The 22896-nt window shown below is 40.2% G+C and overlaps 1 protein-coding gene across 1 annotated transcript in view; it reads left to right on the forward strand.

Moving 5' to 3' along the window:
- Positions 1-22509, forward strand: part of ROR2 (receptor tyrosine kinase like orphan receptor 2) — a 165983-nt gene extending 143474 nt beyond the window's left edge. Inside the window, exons 5-9 of the mRNA XM_030005620.1 lie at positions 10012-10139; positions 13567-13881; positions 15637-15882; positions 17556-17758; positions 19458-22509. Coding sequence (XP_029861480.1) covers positions 10012-10139; positions 13567-13881; positions 15637-15882; positions 17556-17758; positions 19458-20900 — 2335 coding nt within the window. The 3' untranslated portion in view covers positions 20901-22509. The remainder of the gene's footprint in view (positions 1-10011; positions 10140-13566; positions 13882-15636; positions 15883-17555; positions 17759-19457) is intronic.
- Positions 22510-22896: the final 387 nt, after the last annotated feature.

A 22896-nucleotide genomic window follows, 5' to 3' on the forward strand; every position in this document is an offset into this window, starting at 1 on the left:
CAGCTCAAGTAAGTTCTACAAAGTTAGGAGCAGCTATGAAAACAGCCTCTAACATTGGGAAGTATTCACAAACTAACTTCCTGCAACATTGCCGAGAATAAGTAGCTCATATTGTACCCATAAAAAGTAACAGAGAAGCTAACAAGTATTTCATATTGTTGCTTAGATGTTTTTAAAGAAGTAATTTAGTTGATGCTGGGGTTTTCTGATGAATGGAATATGCTAATTTTTCCTTAAGACTGGAAAAATTACTGTGAAACTGACACTTCAGTGTTATATGGTTATAAATAGTTGATGTTTCTGTAGTTTTAATAAAAATGGTCTGTGAAAAACCTTGAAGATGAACACTTGCATGTATGTATAATTATGTAAGCATTTTATAGCGGATACTGTGATAATTTCTGGCTGTTTTACAAAGCTCTCTGCTATTAGATGTATAATCTCTGTGTTAGCTGAAATAGAAAAGCCACCTTTGTTATGTTTTAAAAAAAGAAGAGAGAAGAAAAAAATTATGCCAGTGCAGTTCTTTTCAATTTTTCATTTGCTCAGATACTTTCATAAGTGATCACATTTTTAATGGCATCGTGAATGAAAATGACATTTTTAATTCTGAAACATTTTTTAATTAATAACAGTTTTTAACCACTTTTTTTTTCCAAAAATGTCTTAACCTTTTAACCTCTACTAAAAAGCTAGGAAGCACTTTGCAGCAAACTTGTATTTCCCATCATTCAAGAAAAAAAACAAAAAGGAAGGCTTGAGGCGCTACCATGGGATTTGGGTTTTTGTTTTAAATTATACATTTGTCTTTCTTGTAACATCCCCTTCTCTTTGGATTTATGTAACTGGCTGTTTTTTGACCATGCTTTCTCAGTCTTTCCTCTCAAGATTTTCTACCTCCGACCTGTCATCCCGGCATAGGTATAAAATTCCATCGACGGATTTTAATGAACTGAACAATAATATAAAACTTCTATTTGTGCATAAAATCTGCCTGTGCATGAATAGCTACCTGAAAACTTTAAGGATTTTTTTTTAAAAAGAATTTATTACACCATGCTTATCCCTAGTGGCTTTTATGGAGTGGGGTGAGGGTTGACACCAGGCAAGGTTGGAGCAGCCTGGCAGGAGGTGGGCTGCCCTTCTCTCACCCACTCCCAGGGGTGAGGAGGGACCCCTATCCCCAGCCCAGCCTCCTTGGTGAGGCCCAATATCCCTTCCTTCTTCCCTCCCTCCCTCCTTCGGCATCGCAGCCATCAAAGCTGCCCTTCGCTCCTTCTTTCTGCCCTCCACGGCTTTCCCATCCACCGGGCAGCCGACGTGGCCTCTTAGCTCTGCCTGCTCAGTCGCATCCCTCCTTCAGCGTAGCACAGCAGCCCAGGTGGAGCCCTCCGTCCCCTGCGCTGACCCCCGGGCGCTGGCAGCCCCACTGCCGCATCCCTCTCTGGGCCGCCTGGGATGCCACCTGCCAGTTCTGCTGCTGCCTGGATACGGCAGCCATTACAATGACATTTTCAGCTGGTGGACTCTGCCAAGACCTTTTTGGAGCTGACCTGTGTGTGCTTACTCAGGGTGGCATGGCAGGAGGAGGAAGGATAAAAGCAAAGAAGAATTTTGCTCTCTTCTGGCAACGGGGGGCGGAATAGGGAGCTGCTTGTTAGAGGCTCTTCAGAGGGCTCATTGGCCCTGCTCTTTTTCCTTGGGGATGTCGGAGGGATACAATTTATTAGACAGTCGTAACACACTGAGGGGGATAACTTGCCTTAAAAAAAGGGGTTGGGGAGGGAGACTCATAATGATTTCTTTGGTGAGCGAGAAGATGGAATGCTGCATGGCTAGGTCCATGTTCCCGTGTGTTGCAATTAGTTTTCTGAAGGTTTTTTTCTTTCCAATTCTTTAGTAACCCTGGTTGTAACAGAGACGTTTCTGTTAAAAAACAGACTTGCAGCCTTCCTTGGATTGCCAGCTCACTTATCTGATTTCAGGATTTCGTTCCAACATGCTTGACACCTATGAAAGCAGAGGGAGAATTTACAAAAATGTCATTTGGGTGAATTGAAAGAGAGCGTTTGTAGGTAGAAGTAATATTAGATCATCTGTTTAAAGTTACATGTGGTAATCAGAGGATTATGGCTGGTTATACCTCCAGGGACAATCCTCTGTTCCTTGCAGAAATTCAGGACATAGGTGTCCTTCTTTAGCTTTGCTTCTTTGACTGTTTTACCCAGGTTACTGTGGTAAGTGCCATCCTGCCACCCATGTCTATACTTCCGTATGTGATTACTGTACTTGGGAACAGCAACAGGTTTTGGTACACTGAAACCTTTTCTAAATATCTAGAGCAATAATAAATATGTGAATGCCTATGATACCATCAAACCACAGCAGCAGGTAGTATTATCTAATGAGCATCCTGCCACAGTTTTATACGTTCGGTTCTTTCCTGTATCTTTGCTAGTGAGGTCTGTGTGTTTTTCTTGTTATAGGAGTGATGGAAGATGATTCTGTGGAAGAAAGGAAGGCAACACCATTTTCCGTTGATTTTATCCACTTAAATAATTGATCTTTTAGCAAGGACACAGCTCAGCTAGGAGTGCTGACACCCACTTAAGGCAATGCCTAGTGAAGAGAACAATTTGGTTCATGATTCAATGAAGGCATATGCTTAAAACCTATTGAAGTCCTCCCCCTTTCTTGTGCTTCAGTGATTTTTTTAATACCTTGCATTAAAAACATTCTCCTTTCATGGTAGCATTGGAATATATGTTTAAAACATTATTTGGACTATGTATTAGAGACAGACTTTGGAGCCTAAGTTTTGTGTTTAAAAATACTGATTTTATAATCTGTTGTGGAAATAATTGCAATAGGCTAAAAATAAGGTTGTTTACAAGTTGCTGTTTGACAAACAACTTTTCTCTAGTTTGTCACAAACACTAAGTCCATTTGCAGCTATGTTTTTACTAATGACATTTCAATGAACTGCTTAATCTATTACCTGGCTTAAAATGGTGTCTCATATCTTATGATTAACATTAACAAATTCATCATGTAGTAGAATGAGTAGAATAAAGATCAACTCTTATTTTTTACTGATCTTAGACATTGAATCTGGAGTTTCAGTTCACAATGTACTTTTCTAGGAACTAGATAAATATTCAAATGCAGCACAATTGCTCTGTTCAGTAAATGTGACTTCAAGCTCATTTTTTTAGGGATTCTGTTATGTACTATTTTTCAGATAAAAAGCACAAAAATAAATGCTATTTGTTAATATTTATCTAAGTTATATGCTAGACGTAAGGGAATCATTTGCTCAATGAGCATCTGGTAGCAAAATTCATGGGCCATATCACTGCTGAGTGTAAATTGTCATAGGTCCATTGACTGCAACTGAGCTATGACTATTTATACAAATTCCCCTGCCTGTTAGTTTTTGACTTTTTAACACTAGAGTCCCCTTCTTTTCTGATACTATTTATTACATTCTTTTAGTGTATGGGAAAAGTTTTTACATCCCTCTTGTATTCTAGTGAAGTCTCTCTTTGCGGTGTTAACTACTTTGATGGGTATTTTCTGATATCCCAGGAGCACTGATCTTTAGACGCGGGTGAAGATGTGCAAACAAATGATTTTATGTGCCTGAAAGGTGGGTTATTTGCAGATAAACCTTTGGTCAGAGAATGAAACTGTTTGTTCAGAGCACAGATACAGGTAGGGCAGGAAGCCTGCACCCCTCTCCTGTGACATGGGCACAGGGTGCCGCCATCCAAGCAGGGGCCTGATGCAACAGTGAAGTTGTCCCTGCCATCCTTTGACTTCTTGGCTTCAGCAGGCAGGACACAGATGTGCAGGTGTGGGGTTTTGGTGTTTTATGATTTGGGGGGGTGGGGGGGGGGGGATTAGGGTGGGGGGGTGTTGAGGTTTTCCTGTACACCTGGGTTTTTCAAACTTTGCTAGAACCTCCAATCCATTTATGTGTGTTACTGAATTTCTGCCCTGTATGCGCAGAAGTTATGGGCGATGTTAGGAGCACCTGGCATTAGCTCAGCCCTTCTCAATGGATGAGTAGTAATAGTTCAGTCAATACTGGTTTTGAAAAATCCCATTGTTTTCCTCCATCAAATATTTATACTTCTGTTGCCTTGAATGTCAGTACTAAAACTTCCATTGATCTCCTGTGCACAACAGGAGGCCTATGAGATGGAGCAATTTTACAGCTTATTGTAACTATTATTTTAAAAGGCAACACTCTTGACGAATTTTAATTCACGATGAAACAAGAAATTGAGTGGTTTATTTTATATTTTCCCTGAAAGGTAAATATGCAAACCTGACTGGAAAATACCAAGTATTTTTCTATAGTAACATTAATATAAATTCACTATGGTTTTGACAGGAGGCAAATTTTATACATGTGATACAATGTATGACAAAGTAGTATGTTTCTCTTCTCTCAGATCTTCTCTGTGACCTGTTTCAGTGGGAGGGAGTGAATATTTGGAGATGTGAACTCATTTTAGCCATCGAAAAGTGATCCCCTTGTGAGTCGAGTTCACTCCCCAGCACTATGACATGGCACATGTCAAGAGTAAAAGTAACAAATTACAAGGGCTGTAGTGTGGGATTATAAGAGGTCCTGACTTTGAGATGCAGTATAAACAAACCATGAATACATATGTATATTGAAAACAGAAATTCCTGATTTTTTACTGCTGCCCTTTGTAATCCCCTTCCCACAAGTCAGAGTGATTTGTCTCTTTGATTAAACATAAACCCTTTATTCCTTTAATTCTTTGTATTGCAGGTCATTTAACTTGAGTGCTTTATGTTTATGGAGTAGTCACACACCAGGCTAAGTTAACTCATAATCTGAAATATGCTGCCTGTCCTTTTCCGTCTGATTTTACCATCCATCACAATCATCCTCTTTACACAGCTTCTGCCATCAGTGTTCAAGCCGTAGCTACCAAAAACTCTGAGGCTTTCCCACAAGCCCAATGACTGTACACCAAATGTTGTATTTCTCCACCCATAGCAAATAGGAAGACACAAATCATTTGTCCTTTCCTTCATCTGTCACTGTCTTAACTGTGGTTTTCTGTGCATTTGTCCTTGCTTTGCCACTCCCCTTATAATGGAATATGAGGGGGAGTCCTAATATCCTCTTTTAGCATTAAACTGTTTTTAATTAAAAGCTGTTTAATTCCTGGACAATATGAAAGGGGGTCAAAACTTCATGTTTCTTATTTGTTGTGGAAAAATTTATAGGAAATTTTAACTGCACTTAGTTTGCTTGTGGGAAGCTGCTGTAACAAAGTTTCTACTATGTTTTTAAAAATTAGTGTCTGGAATATCCTGTTATATTCTATGAATTGGCTTAGTTTCATTTACCTTGGTAAGGTGCAAGCTGAGGATATATCTCTCCAAATAACTTCTAAATTTATTATTTGAATGTATTACAATAAATTATTCTCAAATTATAATTTTAAATAACATTTCTGTTCATTTTATTACAAGGGTAGGTTGGTAGGGTACTTTTAAATTTGTTGGGATTTTTAATGTATTCAATCAAAAAAAGTTTTCTTTTTGAGTTTTCTGGGGGATTTCTGAGTTTCTTTTTATGGCTGATGTGCAGTGTTGTGTCTCTTCTATTTTCAGGAAAATAGGTTTAACTTACAAGTTTCTGATGTTTTTGTAAGTTAAGTTTGTGGGATGCAATCAGAAAAAAGGTATCTTAATAGCAAATAAATTTCTAGTACCTCTCAACTTTGCTTTCAGAATTCCCTTGTGAACCCTTGCTAAAGATTATTATGCCTTCATGTGTTTTCTGTATTTTTCAGCAAAACCATTAGGTCTGCTCTCACTGTGTTTTCAGGGGCACCAGATACATGCTGAAAGTTCTCATCAGACTTATGTGCGTCACAAGGTGATTTTAGGATTGAACAGTTTCCATGGTTGCCTTTTATTTACTGGGACTTTTTTGTTTCACATGCCCTCTGGACTGTTCAGCTGTGATTGTTGCATACAGTAGATTATGTTACACAGATACCACATAGTGTATTGTGCCCAGATGTATTCTTTCAGCATTTCAGATCTTCTGTTAAGAAAAGCCTCTTTGTTTCCTAAGTATTTTCTGTTGTAGCCTTTTTTCAGTGTCCTTTCTGTGTCACATGTGAAATTAAAGTAATGCTTAGTGTGAGGATGGGGGTGGCGATGTTCAGTATGTTTTTGCAGCACATGCAGCATGCCAAGAAATCTCTCCATATACTTCTAGAGCAGATATCTACCTTATGAAAGTCTTGCATGACCTCCATCTAGAGAGATTCCTATTCATGCATGCTGGTTTTTATTCCTAGTGGGTGGCACCTTGTTCTTCCAGTGCTTCCTTTATAGACCCAGATGTCCCTGGAAGTTATGATTGCTGTCAGTGGGAGAAGATTGAACTGGTGAACCTGCATCTTTCTTCTACATTGCTTGTTTCGTTAATTCTCCATTTCATACAGAATTCTTCTGCCCACAAACCTGAAGGCAGACTGTGTTTAATCAGGTGGTGCAGTGCCTGTGTGACAAGTAACTTGTAAATGTCTTATCAGTGCTTGGTTCTTCAAGATGTGTCCAGATGTGGTAAGCCTGGTCAATCTTAGAGACACCTCAGGTTGTACATAAAAGTAGTATTGGTGTTTTGGTTTTATTTATTTGTATGTGCCCAAAATAAAAGATTCTCCTGCTTTAGCTTTATATTAGAAAGGCTAGTTGTTAACTTTATTGTTGAGGCAGATGACCTTATGGGCCTGGAAAACTGAGGACATTCATCCTAAGAAATGGAAGTTGGGGGTTTAGGAATAGAGGGTCTGTTTAGTCAGATTCTTTGTGATTTTGTTTCTGATTCCAGACTCTGGTCAAACATCTGACAAGTAGCTCAGAGGAGAGTACTCTCAGTAGGATAATATACCTTACCTCTCCTCTAATTGAGTGCTGAAAAAATTCATGTTCCAGGTGCACTGTCTTTGAGACTGCCCTCCAGCAAGGGTGAAAAAAGAAGGTCAACACTTAGGATGTTCCTGACTCTGTTTTGTAAAAAAAAATAGTTATAAAAAAATGGAAGAAAATCCCTAGAGAGAAAAGGTAATGCCATCTTGAAACATTCAGAAAGAAACAATAAGGAACAAAGGTAAAAAAGTACCTATGGCGGTTAGCTTTTAAGAGCTCTGCAAGTGGAACAAATTAAACTCTTCTGGATTCCTCTTGTGGAGTCAGATTTCTGCTTTTACCAGGGTTCTTGATCAGAGCAGACTTTACAGCTCAAGCAGCAGGAAATTGAAGAGTCAGTATTTCTGCCTATTTTCAGCAGCTTTTAACTCTTGCTCTGATCAGCAACTGAATTGCTGGCATGTGGTTTGGAGCATGAATCAAAGCCACACATGGTTCCAAAGACTCCTGTTTGAACTGAGCATGATGCCGCTTCTGCACTATTTTATCAGATTCCCCCCAGGTTGCTTGTTGCGGATGTTTTGCCATGTGCTGAGTGTACGTGTAGCCGAGGCAAAGACTAATTTATTGCTGCCACTTCTGCAGCTTTGTTGAAATCAACTATTTTCCTAAGAAGACTAATGTAATTTTGTCCCCTTGATCACTAGTACTATTCAAACTGTATTCACTGAGTTTCCTGACCTGACAAAGATGTATGTAGAATAACAGCCCAACTTCTGTCAGAGTATCTGACATCAGGTTACTGTTTACTTTTGCTTGCATCCATGGTAATGGTCATATCCAGTTTAGTTTAATCAGCAGTTGGCTATAACGTGGGAGAGGGGAGCATATGTGTGTATATATAGTATCTAAGCTGTATTTAGAAGTTCTTGTCAGAAATAAATAAACTGAGCTAAGTAAGAGATCACACTGCTTTTGTCACCAAACCCATGCTGTTTGGAGTGCTATTTTTTATAGGGTTGGGTTTTTTTTTTTTTTTTTTGGTGCTGGCAAGAGAGCCCTGCAGTTGAAGTGTGAGGTACAGTTTCAGTTAGATATATTGCAGGCTTTGTTCTGCAGGATAGGAGTATGAATTTACTCTTGAGAAAGAGGTCAAACAGAGGTTTCATGTTCATTCAGCTCCTTATGGGAATTGCTGACTTCCTACTGAGGTGGTCAAGGATCATGAAACAGGCACAGACAAAATCCTTTGATATTTTTGTCCCTTCAGGCATGATGGAATTGTTGCAAAATTAGAGGGTTTGTTATGAAAGAATTTCACTACAGGAATTAATTGATCCTGAAAGACTCCTCCTTTACTTCATCCACCATAATCAAAAACTTACATATCTTTGTGGAAGCAGAACTTGTTTCAGAGTTTGTAGACAGAATGTTGCTTTATGAATATTTAATAATCATACTGTGATAGGAAATAAAAGCCAGATCTGGACAACAACTGCATGAGACACTTCATATCAGCATGGTTTATCTAGCAGCTGTGTGATGGATCGGGTCCTGTTAAGTCATTGTCTTTCTGGGAGTAAGGGGAGAAATGCTGCTCAAGTGATGATCGATGGTTCCAGCTTTTGGCTACACTGCATGGACAGTCCTGCCCAACCTTTTGCTGCCAAAGAGTTTATACTTTAAGAAATAGTGGTAACATTTCCCTGAAGAGATGAGCCTTATCAGGGAGACACAGCAGAGTAAAAGTGAAAAGAGGTTCCTAAGACAGAATAAGACATCGGAAATAACGGGCTGCCATCACCACTGCGTAGAGTGATGTGCTCATCATGGATAGTTGTTATCAGGCAGCAGGTTTTTGTGCTGATTAGGCCCAGCTGAAGTTATGTGGTTTTACATGTAATCACTGGCAATTTTGTCCTGCTCCTGTGGCACTCTAAGGAAGGGTGAAGGTACTTGTAAGGGAAGTGGAACCATGGGTGAGCAAAAGAGGAATTGATATCCAGAGATAATAAAGTACAAAGTGCAGAAGATTATTGAATTAATACTTGAAAAATCACTGGTATTGGAGAGGTACCTCAAGCTTTTGAACTGACTGTTTAGTTACAAAAGGTGATTAAGGTTTTGGGTGTCTTAGGATTTCTCTAGAGTCATGGTTTTCTAGATTATGTTTTATGCCTTTTATGGCCCATCATGCAGTGAATGACATGATGTGAATCCATCAGGCTAGTGAATCCTAGCACAGAGGCTGTGCCATGCCAGAGGAAACACATGGCGTCCTAGATATTGACTCTGAGAGTGCTTTCACTCTGAAGACCCTTTTCAGTGCTCAGACAGTTACCTTCTACAGATCAGCTCTGTGTTATTTACTGAGGCTTTGGGAATGATGCACTGAACCGCTGAGCCTTTAGGCCAGTGCTTTTACGCCAAAGTATTTATGTTGAAGTAAGGGAGTAAAATTTGGCCCAAAGCCTAACTGTGCTGACAAATGTATTAAAATGTATGTTGGAAGAGGAATTTGGCATTGACTCTGAGTAAAGAGAAGAGGAAAAGAGGTTAAAACGTTGATTACTTTTTATTCTGTTTACCTAATTCAGAGTTCAAAATTATTCTGTGTTTTAATTAAAGCTTGGTAAGATCTATTCTGCTGTTCGCTACAGGAAATGAAGAAAGGGAGAGAGAGGTGGGAGAAGAGAACCTACTGTTTGCCTAATTGTACTTGGTGCAGCTAGATGCCAAAACTGCATGGGGACATGTAACAAGATCTGTGTTTCTGTCTCAGTCTAAAGGCTTTTTAATAGATTCATCTGTCAAATCCCATTACCATTAGCATATGATTTTTAAATTAATCTTGGGTTTTGGTTTACTTCTTTCTCTAATGAGCTATTTACAGGGTGCCTTGTTAATACTTCTAAGGTAGTGTAGAGAGAATTGGAGGAGAAAGCTGCACCTGGGGAATGGAACAATTTCAGATTTACAGTCTTTTGGGGTTTTCTGCTTTTCTAAGAATTTATTTTGTAAAAATTCATCAGGGACAGCTAGACATCTGCTTATAAAATCCTAATCGGTCTTTTGCAGAGAAGATTACCATGAAGATGGGTTCTGTCAACCCTACAGGGGAATTGCGTGTGCACGAATCATTGGAAACAGGACCATTTATGTAGACTCCCTCCAGATGCAAGGGGAAATTGAAAACCGAATTACTGGTAAGCTTATATATCTCTGTAGCAGGGCAAAAAGCATCCATGAAAGTATCCAATTCAAGTATAAATAGTGCTATCATCCTTTTTAGTTTTATTGGTCAACGACTAAGACATCCTTACATTAAGGTTTAGAGGAGGTGAGCCAGTTTCCCATTTGTGCTGTTAACAAAATTGGGAGCAAGGAAGATAAGTATCTGCTGTAATGTGTAGAAGCTTCTCCCATGTCCTTCAGTAAAATGTCAGAGCATTGGCTTTTTAACAGCTTGGAGTTTATACTGGAACTTTTTGCATGATGGATTCAAATAAAAGATTTTTTTTAAAAATCATTTTGTGATGTAGCAAAAAAATTACTGATTTTTACTTTCTTGAAAAGTGTATGGTGGCTTTTCTCTTGGGTTTCCTTCCCTATTGCATAATCTTGGCACAGTCTGGATTTCAGATTGATTTATATAAAACAAGAGTTGACCTTCCTGTGCTCTGCCCCTGCTGATTGTTTCTCTGATCATCATTTTGGTACAGAGTCACAAACATGCATCCAAAACCTTAATGACTTTTAATGGGCTGTACATCAACATGGGTTTTCTTCACTGGACCTCAGTTTTAGCTGACATTAGCAGCTGTGACTCTGATGTACACAAGCAGAGCAAGTGAATGAATCCGTGGAATAAAGCAAACTGTTTATCATAATATATGGCCAGTTAACTCATTCCAGCAGGAGCTCATTTGTATCTGGCCAGATATGGCTGACTAATTGAATCTGCAATTTTAACATAACTAGTTGCCAAAAAGAGTTTCACTTCACTTGTCCCCTCTATCTCCCTAAAGATATTACATTAAAGACTCATTGTCAAGCCAGAAATCCAGGTCAGTTTTTTTTTCTGTTCTTGAAATGGCTATCAGATTCTGGGACTGGCAAAATCCAGGGGTTGACCTTTCCTTGTGCTGTAACGACTCATTCCCTTCCCTCCTTTCTCCTGTACTCTGGTGTAATTCCAGCCTCTTTTACCATTATGTCATTAATTAATACAGACTAATGATACCATTTTTTTCTACAACATAATCTCTATCCTATTTGGATGTTTTTCAGCAATATGGAAATGTTCAGCTATCTGAAATAATTAAATCTGTAACTCCATGGATTAGGTCCATAATGTCCTTCTAAAAATAAATAAACAACCAAAAAACTGTGATATCTTCCAGAAAATGTTTCTTGATCAAGTTATACTTGTTTCTGGAATATACAACATGGACATTCACCACCTGGCTGCTGGATCCCTAACATCACTGATTATTGGTTAGATTTCAGAGGCTGGGACTCTCTATCCTGGAGTGGAGGAGAATTTCTGATGGAATCATTCTTTTTTAGGAAAACTCTGTGAACCACCATGTAGAGCTGCCCCATGCCTAGCCAGGCAGTAATGATAATCGATTAATAATATGGCATTTTCAAAGTATATACATCTGAAAGACATACCAAATGCCTTATGCAAAATAACCCTGAGGACTTCACAGCATACTTGGTTCTTACGAGTTTTCTTATATGTAAAACAAGTATTGCAAGACTGGGTGTTCTTTGTCCGAATGATGGGGTATTTTTGAAATTGTGGTAACTTGTCAGATAAAAAAAAAAAATCTGCTATATAACTGCTGCTGAGATTTTGCTTATACTTTTGCCCATACTTCCTAAGCACAGTTTTTGGTGGAAGGTCTGTCCTTAAGAGCCGTAGGACGTTCAGAGGAGTCTGTGCGTGGGAAATAGTGACACCTACTGCCCGGCGCCAAGAACATGTAACAGGGTTACAGGCAACATCTATGGGGAATTTTCATTCCGGATTTTCATTTCCCTGCTGTGCTGATGTGTGAAATACATTCCCTTTGTCTCTATGACCCCTGGTGCTGTTCGGCCCTGGCCATGTGGTTAGGTGAGAGTTGCAGCCTTCTATTAAAAAAAGAAGGACGTTTCTGGAGAAAAACTTGACACATGACTTGAAAGACTGGAGGGCTAGCAATAAAGAGTGCATGGACCTGATGCCTGACCTGTGGATATGTGTGGCTAGCAATGTCTTTGCTGTGCTGTTTAGTATCTGTTTAATAACTTAAAAACCCCTTAGATGCCACCACACAGTCCTGCTGGCTTTTGCACCTCCCATCAAAATAAAGACATGGTTGTGAATTGTGCACTCTTTGCTCATGCTGATCTAAATTCTGTAATGCCTTCACAGAAATTAGTGTGGTGTTTCAAATACCCAACAGTGACTGTTTCACTCCTCCAAGTTTATTTTTTCCCTGTTAGTCTTCGGGACAAGCACGTCACAGCTGTTGTTTGAGGTCTGATATCGTGCTTGCATGCAGTGTTCCCTGTATGACTGATAAATGGTTATATTACTGTGTTAATATTCTTGTATTAAAATAAGCAAAGGTGTAAACAGTACAAAGGGCTGGAGCTGGGGCTGCTTGCTGCATGTGTGGCATTCAGGAAGAGGCAGGAGACTCCCTGATAGCAGGTGGCAGCAGGAAGTAGATGGTTGAAAGGAGGGAGTTGGACAAGAGACAAAGAATTGATCTGTAGGTTGTAAATAGACTGCTGAATGACTTGGAACTGCTCATTTCCTTTTTACAGTGTGCATTAGTGGAACGCGCAGTCTAGTAAGCCTCACTCACAAATGACACTTTCCAGTGTGGGAATGAATGTTCCTACATTTGAAGCTTGATTCATCCCCAGTACATGATGAACATGCACATTTGTCTTTTCTTTGCAATGTGTAAGAAAACTTGCAGATAGATGTTAGTGTGTAGATGCTGAGAGCTGAAGAGGAGGATTAAGCTCCTAATTCATTATGACATTCATCTTAATGTGATCAGTATGCTGAGATTGATTACATTCATTTTTCCCAAAACTGCTGCCTGTTAGGCTTCTCATGTCTATTAATAGCAATATCTCCCCAAATACCAATGGCACACTTCATTTTGCCTGTCAAGACTTGAAAAACACTTGTCTTGTTTATTGATCAAAATGTCTACAGAAGGAAGAAGCTAGGTGATCCTCATTCAGATTTTACCTAATTTGGCACTTTGGAAATTCATGTCAGCATCCTGGCAGGTGTATCTTGCCTTTGCTCCATATCCTTTCAAGTTAAAATTAGTCAAGCACCAACAGTTCGCTCAATGCTAGTCACTTGGGTACATTCCTAAGAACTGAGGTCCTACAAGCTCTGTGCAGTCGTCAGAGGGACACTGGGATGCTGGGTTTGCTGTCTGCATTTGTCAACTCTCCTTTGCAGCGGAAATGAACTCATTTCCCCACTGCTCAGTAGGCTTTCAGACCTTCAAGAAAAGATGAAAGTTGTAAAAGGCAAATGACATGAAAATTATGTTGTTTCTCATGCTTTTTGTGAATTACTACATAAGCAGTATTTTTGTTCCCTTCCAGCTGCATTTACAATGATTGGCACTTCCACACATTTGTCTGATCAGTGCTCACAGTTTGCTATACCATCGTTCTGCCACTTTGTGTTTCCCCTGTGTGATGAGCGCTCTCGGACCCCTAAGCCACGGGAGCTGTGCCGGGATGAATGTGAAGTTCTGGAGAACGATCTCTGTAGGCAGGAGTACAACATTGCTAGGTCAAACCCCCTCATCTTGATGCAGCTTCAGTTGCCTAAGTGTGAGGATCTCCCACGACCTGACACCTTGGAAGCTGCCAACTGCATAAGGATTGGGATCCCTGTGGAGAGACTCAGCCGATGTAAGTCTGGATGTTTCATCACTGGGAGAAAGTAGAGTTTGTTGCTTCCTCAGGTTGGGTCTGAGACACAATATTTTATCAGTCATTCTTTTTCTAAAAGAAGTACTGCTATACTGGATGTTACTACTTCTTATCATGTTAATACTGACCACAATTTTGCACTGTTGTAAGGTATAGTTAGGATGGTGAGAGAGTTTAAAGGATGCTGCTTAGTACTGAAAAGGGTTATATCAACCACCCTGGGCTATAAAACTGTGTTCACACAACCAATTTGACTCAGATTAGAGAGGGGCAGCAGTGTGTTGCAGGCTTCCCTTCCCACAAGCCTGCCCCCATCTCTGTCTCAGTCCTTGCCTTTCTGGATGAGTCCCCCATACAGCTACTTCTGACTTCTGTTTACCTATCAATAAACCTCAAATAGGCTCTGGAAGCTTCACTGGAAAAATCTGTTAAGAAATTAAACATTTAATGTTCATTCTTTCTATATGGAAATCCACAAGAATATTAACCCTGTAAATCGAACATGGAGTGTAATTGTCTTTCTTCACCCACACAGAATAGGTGAAAACATTGCTCTCGCTTACGTGAATTTATATTTGTATCCAGGAGTAGAAGGGCTGTTCCGTTGTCAGTAATTATGTGCTGACAATTTTTCTGCCTACTCCGTTTCCTAGCAATTAATTACCATCCCCCACAATGTTCAGCAAGGAAGTTCCAAGAGACTAGAGATGTTTAAAGTTCAAAGTGTGATAAGATTATTCTGAATATCCATTGTCTGAACCCATAGCTAGGAGCAGAGGTCATGGCATATTGGTGGACATGGAAGACTCTATGCTAGTAAGGCAATAACCTAGTGTAGCTTCAAAGACAATGACAGAGACAAATCAGCCAGGGAAGAGCTATCAAGCAAAAGGAATGAGAATAAAAACAACAAAAAGTCTGGCTGAAGTAGTTCGTGATCCTCAGAGCCAGTGGTTCTCCCTCTGGTGGAACAGCCTCCGTGTGAATACCCTGGGGATGTGGAGGATGGGCTTTGAGAGAGCTGGATTCCTGAGTTCTGGGGAGTGGGACTCAGAAAAGTGGAGAAGGTAGTGTTGCAAATGTGCAGGAAAATGCATTATTCAGTTCAGGTGATATATATGAGAGACAAGCACTCAAAAAGTGTGAAGAGACGATAGCAGCAAAACAGAGAGATAATAAAGATAGGATGTCAGCAGGTATGAAAGTGATGTATCTAAAGAGAAGAAAAGCCTGAGTCCCTTCTTTCTAAACAAGAAAAGAAGGAAAACTTGGCAAGGGGCATTAGAAAATGCAGCACTAGTTTCTCTAGGAAGTGAGCAGTTTGAGGAAGACAGGAAGATTATGAGAAATAAAAGTGGCGGGAAGTTTACACTGTTGGCATCTGAAGACTTTTCCTGAAGTAAAACTCAGATCTCTAATTTAGTTTAACTTACCTTGTCCTTTATCAAAAGGTCCATACATGCTCCTTAGTATCAACTTGCACCCAGAGTTACCAGATATTGGTATGTATAGCCATAGAGCTGAGATGCTCAAGAGCGGAATCCAGATATCTGGGTGTAAGAGTACAGATACCTGCAGAACTGAAATTTCAAAACCCGCAGCTTTTGTTTAAATCCTGAAGTACCTAAATTCAAGTACTTTTGGCATACATGGTCTATGCACTTCAACCTTTTTGGTCTTGCTGGCCTTGATTGTTTTGTTATTTGCAACGTTTTGTCAAACTCTGTCTTGCAGATCATCAGTGCTATAACGGTTCTGGAGCAGACTACAGAGGGACGGTCAGCGTTACCAAGTCTGGCCACACTTGCCAACTATGGGACTCCCAAAGTCCGCACAACCATGATCTGACAAGCACACAGTTTCCAGAGCTAGGTGGAGGACATGCATATTGCCGAAATCCTGGAGGTCAGATGGATGGGCCCTGGTGTTTTACAAAGAATAAAAACGTACGCATGGAACTGTGTGACATACCTTCTTGTAGTATGTATTCTCTTTCTTTTTTTCCCCTACTACTGTCCTGAATCCTGTGTGATTTTGAATGTTCCCTATTTTTACAAGTACAATTCACTTAAGGCAGTTATGCTTTCAAATGTTTCACTTCCTATAATGCGGCACCCTTGTCTTGTGTTGTAGGTATTCAATATTTTCTGGAGATCAGAGCTTGTAACTGAGATAGTGACACTTTTTGTTACATATTGGGTGCTTAAGCGTAGATAATAATTAACGATGATGCTGTAGTTTGTATTCTAATTTGTCAAATGCTAGACTTGATGTACTTATCACCTGTATGCATTCGGTTTGCTCACACTACATATTGCTTTCGCTCTGTGTGGCAACTTGCAGGCAGCAAGGATTTTCAGATCCTCTAGAGGGAGATAGAGCACCATGCTTGGTTGGAAGGAAACCATGTGGAGTGCAGAAGCAGAGACGTCATAAAACGGACGATCTTATCAGAAAAGTCCTGCACTATCTGCTAGTGGCTCTGTACTGCACAACTGACAGCAAAAATAAAAAGCACGCAGCTTAATACTGTCCCACTCACTTCCCAGTATTGGCACAGTCTTCAGTCTAGAGCTATTACAGTGGTAACAGTCTTTGGACATGACAAAGCAATTTAGTACTGTGCTTCATTAGGAAGAAAAGCATGTTTCCTGCAGCAACAGATGTATCATGGAAGCCATAAAAGAGGTTTTGTTACAGATTGCGTGGATATTTAAGAGCACTCAAAATTTACATGAAATTTTTTAGTTACTTCACTTATTTACAGTAACATGATTTGACATTTATAATATATTTCTATGTTGCATGTAACATGGTGTAAAGATAACACTGGGATGTGGTTGTGGTGAAAGCAGTAGCCACAAATAGCAAAACCACGATTGCAGAAGACGTCCCAGGCTGTTCCAGTGAACATTTTGGACATCATTATGCTTTCCTAGAGTCTCTGAGTATCAAGAAAAAAGCACTTTAGGAAGGTTCCAGAACAGTCTTATTATGGTTGGCTCTTTCATGTCTGTCTCACTGTAAGATAAAAGCACTTTAATTCTATTAAGTACAGAACAAATAATATCTCTGCCAGTGAGAAGTGAGATTTATTTTATTCTGGGAAGAAGTAGTACCAGTGGAAGTAAAGAGTGGGCAAAGTGCTGATCAAATGGCTGAAGTTGGGCGAGAAGGCCAGACTGCAATGTTGTGCCGTGGTTCATCACATTGAGTTCACTGCTTTATATACTGTGATGAAGACTACTCACTTGCTTTTTTTCCCCTGAACAGGATAATGCAATGATACTCTGGTCTATGTTCTGCAGTTTCCACAACCAGAAGCCTCAAAAATAAAGTGAAATAAACCACGTACTGTTACAGTCAAAACATTAAATGTGGGGCTCCTAGTTTTATCTTCATACTGCTAGTTGCTATGTCCATTCAAACTTCTTTGGAATATTTAATGGAAAATTATGGAGAAAGGGGAGAGGGTAACATGACTTCTGTTTTCAAGCTGTAGGAGTTTATGTTTAAAATGTAGCGTTAAAATATAGTATTAATAATCATACCATAGTTTGGGGGTTTGGATTTGTTTGGGGTTTTTTTTTGCTTTACTACTGAATGTATTAAAAATACATATTGTAAACAATGAACACTTCTGCACCTGACAGGTCCACGTGACAGCAGTAAAATGGGAATCCTCTACATCCTGGTTCCCAGCATAGCCATCCCTCTGGTTATTGCCTGCCTTTTCTTCCTGGTCTGTATGTGCAGAAACAAGCAGAAGGCATCTGCTGCTACACCACAGCGCCGCCAGCTAATGGCATCTCCTAGCCAGGACATGGAAATGCCACTCATTAATCAACACAAACAGGTATTTTTTCCAGAATTTGCTTAGGCCACATATTTCCAAGGTGTCGTGATTTTCAGTGTCTCTGGTTGTCAATGTTAGAATTCAGCCGTGTTCTAAGGGACCTAATTTTCATACTGTGCTGGCCATCTACTTCAGTGAAAACCAGGTCTCGCACTTGCTAGCTGTATCTCAAAATCCTGGCCTCAGGCAACAGCTTTCAGGACAAAGTATTTTATGACATTTGTCCTTACCTGTCAATCCCCATTCTGCCTGTTGTCTTACTGACTGGAAGTGTTGTTATTTCTGATCCAGTCTTCAGCCTGCAGCTCATTTTCGCTCCTGGTAATGACGCGGACGGTTTGCTTGTTTAAAACAGAATGCACAGTGGGATTTCTTGTCTAATCCGTCGGCTCAGTCTGCTGGTATTCTGAACCACCACGGAGCGGGGAGCTGAGCCGGGGTGCAACATGTTTCTAAGGCTGTGTATCACAAAGGACAGTGAAACGAAAATGGCTTTGAACTTCTGTCTACAGATCTCAGCTCCTGCATACGATTTTCTGGGTCAACTAACTGATCTCTGAGCTAAAATCCTGTTCAGAGCTAATGTTGAATTTCTAATCACAGCATTTACAAGATGCAAGCTCTAAAAAACAATGCCTAACTTGAAACAATTGGCAACATCTGTTCAGAAACTGTAGAATATTTGCAGAATATTACTGGTTGTAACAAATTGCCTTGATTTTGTGTGATAAGGGGGAGGTTTAATGGCTGAGTGTGGGCTATGCTGGAAACTGCCTGGTCCAGACCACAGTCTGTTGGCCACCAAAATCAGAGCTTGTTCCCAAATCACCTGTTAAAGCCTTTTTCCAGCCTGCCCTGCTCCCTCCTGCTGCAGTGGCCTGTGTGTGAAGCTGTGCCGGCTTCATCTGGCTTGGTCAGAGACTCCTCCAGCCCATGCTGGTTGGGATAGACCCATTAGATCACTATCACAAACTCCCTTGCTTTCCCTGCCAGCTGCAGGAGGGAGGCTCTGGGGGTTTCTCACTTTTGGCTTTGCCACCTTTTCCTTCATGTAGCGGGGAGAAATTCCTTCTTCCTTCTGCTCCCCTTCCATCCCCTTCTTCATCAGAGCTAGTGCGAGGTTTCTCAGCAGGGGTACTGTGTACTGCTGCCCACAGGCAGGGGCCGTTCCTATAGTGGAACAGAGGAGAAAGGGCATATCTGCTACTGCAGAACTGAAAGAGACAGGGTTTGTTCCTCCTTCTGCTGGAAGAGATGTTTCAGTTCATCCCAAGGCTGCCACCTTCTCAGCCAGTGCCCACAGCTTTTCTGACAGATCTCCAGTGGGCACCTCTGGGTTGATCTGTAGGGCAAGTGCAACTGCAGTTAATAGATGTCATTGTTTGCCAGATTTACTCTGAACCAATTATTCCTTTAGCTTGCAGAAATTATGATTGCTCCTTTGTAAAAATAATTATACTCATCATCTTGCAGCAAAGTTCAATTTACACTTTTGATAGTAGTATAACTCATTTCAAGATTAACTGTAAAATCAATATACTGATGTGAATATACAAAAAGCTGGAAAGTCATTTTGGCCCAATTTATCTTGATTTGGAGCATCTACCACTGGGAGCTTTTCTTTAATAAGAGATTCTGTTGTTTAGAAAACATTCTGATTTTTTTTACTGACTTACTTATCTTCTTTACTTCATTTCAGGCTAAACTTAAAGAAATCAATCTGTCCACTGTGCGGTTTATGGAGGAACTAGGAGAGGAGAGATTTGGCAAGGTCTACAAGGGGCATCTTTTTGGTACAGCACCGGGTGAACAGACACAAGCTGTTGCTATCAAGACACTTAAAGACAAAGCAGAACTGGCTCTTCGGGAAGAATTCAAACATGAAGCAATGATGAGATCACGATTACAGCATCCAAACATTGTTTGTTTGCTGGGAATAGTGACGAAGGAACAACCCATAAGCATGATATTTAGTTATTGTTCCCACAGCGACCTCCATGAGTTCTTGGTGATGAGATCTCCCCATTCGGATGTTGGCAGCACTGACGATGACAAGACAGTAAAATCCACTCTGGAACCGGCAGACTTTTTCCACATTGTGACTCAGATAGCTGCAGGAATGGAATATCTTTCAAGCCACCATGTTGTCCACAAGGACTTGGCCACTAGAAATATACTGGTGTTTGATAAACTGAATGTGAAAATATCTGATTTAGGCCTTTTCAGGGAAGTTTACGCTGCTGATTACTACAAGCTGATGGGAAATTCCCTTCTTCCTATCCGGTGGATGTCCCCTGAGGCTATTATGTATGGCAAGTTTTCTATTGATTCGGATATATGGTCATATGGAGTTGTGTTGTGGGAAGTTTTCAGCTATGGCCTGCAGCCTTACTGTGGTTATTCTAACCAGGATGTCATCGAGATGATCAGGAACCGACAGGTTTTGCCATGTCCTGACGACTGCCCCACATGGATATACACTTTGATGTTGGAGTGTTGGAATGAATTTCCCAACAGAAGACCAAGATTTAAAGATATACACAACAGACTAAGAACATGGGGAAACCTTTCTAATTACAACAGCTCAGCGCAAACCTCTGGGGCAAGCAACACCACACAAACAAGTTCTCTCAGCACAAGCCCTGTTAGCAACGTCAGCAATGCTAGGTACATTGGACCAAAGCAGAAAACTCCAGCTTTCCCTCAACCACAGTTCATACAAATGAAAGGGCAGATGAGACCGATGGTCCCACCTCCTCAGCTCTACATTCCAGTCAATGGTTACCAGCCAATGCCCGCCTATGGCGCTTACTTGCCAAATTTTTATCCTGTCCAAATTCCAATGCAAATGGCTCCTCAGCAAATGCCTCCCCAGATCATTCCCAAACCAGGCTCTCACCACAGCGGGAGCGGATCCACCAGCACAGGCTACGTAACAACAGCACCTTCCAATGCGTCGGTGGCTGACAGGGCTGCTCTGCTCTCGGAGGGCACAGATGACACACACAATGGAACAGAAGACATCGCCCAGAATCCCGTCCAGGAGGAGGAGGAAGAGGAGGGCTCTGTGCCTGAAACAGAATTGCTGGGTGATAATGACACACTTCAGATGGACGAAGCAGAAATTCAATCAGAAGCCTAAGGAATTTGGCCTCATTACTAAAAATTTCACATCACTTCCATGCATGGAGACTGTAGATCCTTAGGCTTTATAGCAGTGATTTTGATCTGACTAAAAGAAAGAAAACTAAAAAAATCCATGTAAAGTGCAGCAGTAATCATATACGGGGTTTATTGACCATTGCCACCATCAGATTTTGCAAATATGATGGTATAGAATTGCTGGCTTTAATCTTTTTTACTGTCCTACAGTTCTTGAGGGAAGCTGCTTTTCAGTTATGTACTGTTGCTGTGCAACGTATTGCAGAGTAGCATTGCACTTCATGTATATCATATGTGAGTGTAATGTTAATGAGTCATGCTTAAACCAATAACACAAAAAGGAATCCAACTATGGTTGCAGAATTGCTCTGAGCATAAAGAAGTGCCCTGGATGTGATGGACAGCTTAGTTTATAGTATTTATCTCTTTGATACAATGGACACGAGATTGTTGTTTGCTTTTTGAGTCTGAAAAAAATAACAAGTTGAGAATACTGATCCGTGTTTGTATTACGATAAACAGAAAAGTAGGGAAAATGAACATAAAATTGACTGTGCTGAGTCAGACCACAAGTCTGTCCAGCCCAGTAGCATGTCTCTAAAGGCCATCGATAATGTCTGCCCAGGGAAGACTGCAAGGGCAATTTCCCTTGTAGAATTTCCCCAGGGTATTTCCCCAGCCTCCAGCAATTTGTGGCTTAGGGACTTCCCAAGCCAGAAGTGGAATTTTTTTTCTGTTTAATAGCCCTCGATGGAATTTTCTACCATGAATTTATCCAAATGATTTTGAACCCACATAAACTTATAGCATCCACAACATCCTGTGGAATAACATGAGAGGAGAGAGGATGGCTTGCTTTCATCATTCCCGATGAATGACTGTGACAGAAGCTTCCAAATGAGATCGTCTGACTGCATTTGTGGATGAAAGTATTCCTTCTCTGCTATGTATTTTCAGCAGCAAGCAGCCTTAATACACTGTTAACCAAAAATGGGGATATTGTAGGGGATATTGTAGGTGTGCACTAACTTAACAATCCAACTTTAATTGCATATTGGTTATCAAGTATAGAAAAGGGCTCCACATGCATGTTCCTACATTGTAAAAGTGTTGGGTTTTGTGTGGGCTTAGAGACTTACTTGATTTACCACAATTACTGCTGGATTGCATGTGAAACCATGTTTTTTTCCTGCCTCTTTAGTGAAAATGAATCTTTGAACTTTAGAAGACCGAAATAAGCAATACTGTACAAAGTGCTGGTTTTGTGCTTCTATTTGCAGGATGAATCATGTACAGACCTTTAAATGTAATTTATGTTTTACTACATTTTATATACTTTTTTTCATTGAAATATTTGGATTTTTGAATGAATGACTTTATAACTTAACCATTGACAATATTCACATGTGGTGCAGTTTTATTGTATTGCTGTTTCATTTTGTTAAACATGCAGACAGGTCCATACATTTCATGACCCTTTCTGTAATACAAGCAATACACATTCTCACTGTAGCATTGTAACCAACACACACTATAGCTATAAGTTGTACATCCAACATGGAGTATTCAATAAAGTGATGCAAAAAGTATGATTAAGTATGTTATCTTTATAGTTCCTACAGCCGCTGTTTTGTTATGGTACTTTATGGAAATAGAGATGGCCACAGTTGCTAAGGTTACAGGTTTCATACCTAAACCACAACTCTTTATTTTATTACATTGGGATTCACTTGTAAGTTGTGTATCATTGTGATCTACACCCTGTGTTCATGGTATGGCAGCATTACTTGTTTCCAGCATTTCACCTGGATTTGGAAATGCACTGGTAGGAATAAAATATGAAAGCTTTATTACTTGTGTTAATATAATGCAGCTTTGGGTGCTATTACTAAATAAAGGATAAATAAATTAAAAAAATGTGAAGTTTATTTACTTTAAGTTCTTTGTTTCTTCTAGGTTTCATGTTCTCAGATTAA

The sequence above is a fragment of the Aquila chrysaetos genome, chromosome Z (assembly GCF_900496995.4).
Source record: "Aquila chrysaetos chrysaetos chromosome Z, bAquChr1.4, whole genome shotgun sequence".
Lineage (NCBI taxonomy): Eukaryota > Metazoa > Chordata > Aves > Accipitriformes > Accipitridae > Aquila > Aquila chrysaetos.